Source organism: Manacus vitellinus, unplaced genomic scaffold (genome assembly GCF_001715985.3).
Source record: "Manacus vitellinus isolate BGI_N305 unplaced genomic scaffold, ASM171598v3 scaffold_74_pilon, whole genome shotgun sequence".
NCBI lineage: Eukaryota > Metazoa > Chordata > Aves > Passeriformes > Pipridae > Manacus > Manacus vitellinus.
In genome coordinates, this window is record NW_021940780.1 from 1464213 (window position 1) to 1467647 (window position 3435).

Below are 3435 nucleotides of genomic sequence, written 5' to 3' on the forward strand. Positions count from 1 at the left end.
AAGGAAAAGGAGCCCCTCTGGCAGCTGGGGAAGGGGCTGTGCAAGTCCTGGATTATCAGTGCCCCCAAACCAGCTTTGCTGGGGCTGGACTGGGGTGGCCAAGTGGCAGCTCAGCCCCTGATTCCAAATTCCTGGGGAGACCCTCGGAGGTGCCTCCAGCCCAGCCCCTCCCAGCCATCCTTTCACAAGTGCAGCAGTGGATTAATGACACCCTGCAATTAATGAGCTGTCCCTGGCTGGCTCCTTTAACTTTTAACCTTGATTAACAAAGCACATGTGCTGCCTGTTTATGCAGAACAGGAAAATTCCTTGTTTGTAACCTCTGGCTTGTCCTTTTTTTATTTTTTCTTTTCCTAGGAGTAATTTTCCAAAGAAATCTGTAATGTATTTAACGTGCCAGAAAGGCATGTTTCCAGGACTGAAAACACCAAAAGAGGTTCTGAACCTCTCCAGCCACGGGCTGGGTTTGAGCTTTGAGGGGGGCTGGATTGATCTTTGCATCGCAGAACCAGAGAGGTCAGCACTGCAAGAGGTCACCCAAGTCCAGCCTCCCATCCTGAAACAGAATTAACTGTGTTAGGACACTGAACTCTGGATTCAAAATATCTGAAGTCATAACTCAGTAAAACATTACAGCACGGATAACTTCAAACACATGTGTCATCTCAGCATGGGGCTGCTCACATGGCTAAAATTAAGCACATGTAAGTACCTCCTTTGAGCCAGTGGGGTTTGGGCCCAGTTGTTTATTTAATTCAACACCTTGTTTTTAAAGTCCCTTCATTAAACACCAGGATATACGTGAAATATTCTTTTTTTTTTTTTTTTCCCACTGCAGTTTAACAGAGCTCAGTGAGACTAAGCCATTGCTTGCCCTCTGCAGTGCATTTCTGTGCATCCCCAACCCCAGCAGAACATCAAGACTCACTTACTTTATCAACCCATCCTCCATGTAAATGTCTGCATAAAAAGACTGGTCGTCATTAACTATTTTACCACCTTTGATCAAGAGACGATCACTCTGCAACAGAAGGAGACACAATCATTCAGAGGGAAGGCTGACAGTCTGCAGTGTCACCCCAGAGATAAAAGGGGAGGGAAGGCATCAAGCTCTGCATTATTCACCAGAGCACGTCAAAACCACCAGTCAACTGCTGCACTTTCAACTGCAAAGATAAAATATCTCACTGCGATGAGTCCTTTCATCACACCCGTGATCAAAAAATATCAGGAGGGGTTTATTGGCAGCTCCACTCCTACCTGCAGCTTGGCAGCACCACGTGCAGCAGCAGCAGCATTAAATAACCCTCACAGGGGTGTGGAAGAGCCACAGCTCTATTTTTTGAGGCACAATTTCCTATCTGCACCCACACAGTGGAGTCACTACTTGGCTCAACGCTGAGTCAACTGCTGTCAGGGAAATGGCCCAAAAGTCTGTTGCCAGGGGTTACACAACACAAACAACCTCCTCTGGTCCAATTTAGTGATGTCTCCCTGCAGTGGATCCTCCCGAGCTCCACTGTATGACCAGATGGGAGCGAGCAGGGAGCAGCACCAGGAGTTTGGGAGAAGCATTTACACAATGCTCATTAAGATCTCCTCAAATCAGAAGGCCCTTTGGCAGGAGCAGGGAGGTTGTTACAACAAGGCAGCTATCAGGCAACGTGATTTTATCACAGCACAGGGTACATCTCGCCTCTGCCGGATTTTAGGGCAAAAACAAATGTATCTTTTCTGTTTGTTTGTTTGTTTTTTTGCAGCAGCCACAAAGAAGAGCGAAACACCCCGCGGAGCTCTGGGTGGGAGGAGAGTTAAAAGTGGCTGCTGCACCCCCCTGGCTCCTCCGTTCCCCACATCACAGAGGCATTTTTGAAGCAGATGAATATTTAAGGCAAAGCACACACACGTTTGGTTTAAACCACACCTTGGCCCCCGAATCTGCACTTGTACTTACTGTGATTCTTTTTCCTCCTCCCAAAAAAATGCCTTTGGGAGAGAACAAAGCGATCCCAGCACAGCCAAGGGCTCAGGGAACCAAAAGCTGACCTTAACAAGGGGTGGGGAGCAGGAATTTAACTCAGAGGTGCCCTGAACTTACAGAAAATATGTATAATGCGGTGACAGTGGTGCTCAGGGCCCTTATTTCAAGGAGCAGCTCCACTGGTCAAACAGAAGGAAGAATCAGGCGTTTTCCCAAAAAGCTGAAGAGTTGGAGCACCCAATTCTGAACTGACACAGGCTGACACGGCCCTTTTAACACCAAAAAGGCCACAGGAATGTCATCAGCTCCTGTTTTATACCATGACATCCATCTTTTTACACAACTGCTGAACATCTATGAGATGGCAAGTCCTTCTCCCTCTTTTTTTTCAGCCTCCTTCCTCCTCCTGCTGCAACGGGAGACTCTCCCTGGGCAACGCCACCGACTCCAAAAGCAAAGAAAACCCCAAGATTTAAATTTAGGAGCTGCTGCCAATGCCAACGAGCCTGGATGAATTGAGGTGGGGTGTGAAAAACCTGGTCTTTCCAGGCCAGCCAAGTGTCCTACATGTTTATCACCTCCAGAAGCACTGCAGTGCTGATGCCACCTCCAGAGCAGGCTCCCTGTGCCACCACAGGGAGCGAGTTTGGCCTTGGATGTCACCCCCAGCCCGAGTCCCAACGCACTGGGCATCAGTCAGGGAGGAAGAAGGAAAAATATACATGTATAGTGGCCACAAAGATGCAGCCTGGGGCATTTTAATGATGCTTCTGCTAATAAGCAGGGCTGGTGCTGAGGATTTGGAGGGTCTGAGATGAGGGTGAATCCTCCTGCTCATCTCCACCACCTTGCAGACAAAAGCACAGGCAGTCTGCGTGAGGCCCTGCCACTAAATCCGTGTTATTCACCCTGTGGATGCAGCGAAACCAGGGCAGCCACACATCCATTATCCTCCTTCTTCAAGCTTTAAGTCCTAGCTGGTAATTCCAGGTTTATGCCACGGCAAATAAGGGCAGAATGTGATTTTCCCCATCCCTTCACAGGAGGGCTGGGCGCACACAACATAAATCAGAGCGTTCAGCCAGAAGAAAAATGCGTCATGTTGCTCGTGGCCCCTGACAGGGGTTCAGCAGGAACCTCCATCTCTCTTTTAAACAGCTTTTTAAACTCTTTACCGTTGGATATTGGAAGGGAACTACCTCCCTACCCCCCAAAAAAATTTAAAAAATAAATTAAAAAAAAAAAGGATGCTTCAATTATCACAATTCTGTGCATCCCCTGCGTTTCTTCACCGCTGTAATTGTCCAACCCAGCGGCTCCTGCCCAAATACTGACACGTCAAAGCCCCGTTTCCGAGCTCCCTTTCCTGCCCCCGAGGATGAGGAAGGAGGACGAGGATGGGTGTGTCCGTGGGGCTGGGCAAGGAGCGGCTGCCAAGGATGAAAAACTCTCGT

The 3435-nt window shown here is 48.6% G+C and overlaps 1 protein-coding gene across 1 annotated transcript in view; it reads right to left on the bottom strand.

Moving 5' to 3' along the window:
• DPYSL2 (dihydropyrimidinase like 2) overlaps positions 1–3435 on the bottom strand; it is a 55427-nt gene that overhangs the window by 40352 nt on the left and 11640 nt on the right. The window contains exon 3 of the mRNA XM_029964551.1: positions 933–1021. Within this exon, the coding sequence (XP_029820411.1) occupies positions 933–1021 (89 nt within the window). The remainder of the gene's footprint in view (positions 1–932; positions 1022–3435) is intronic.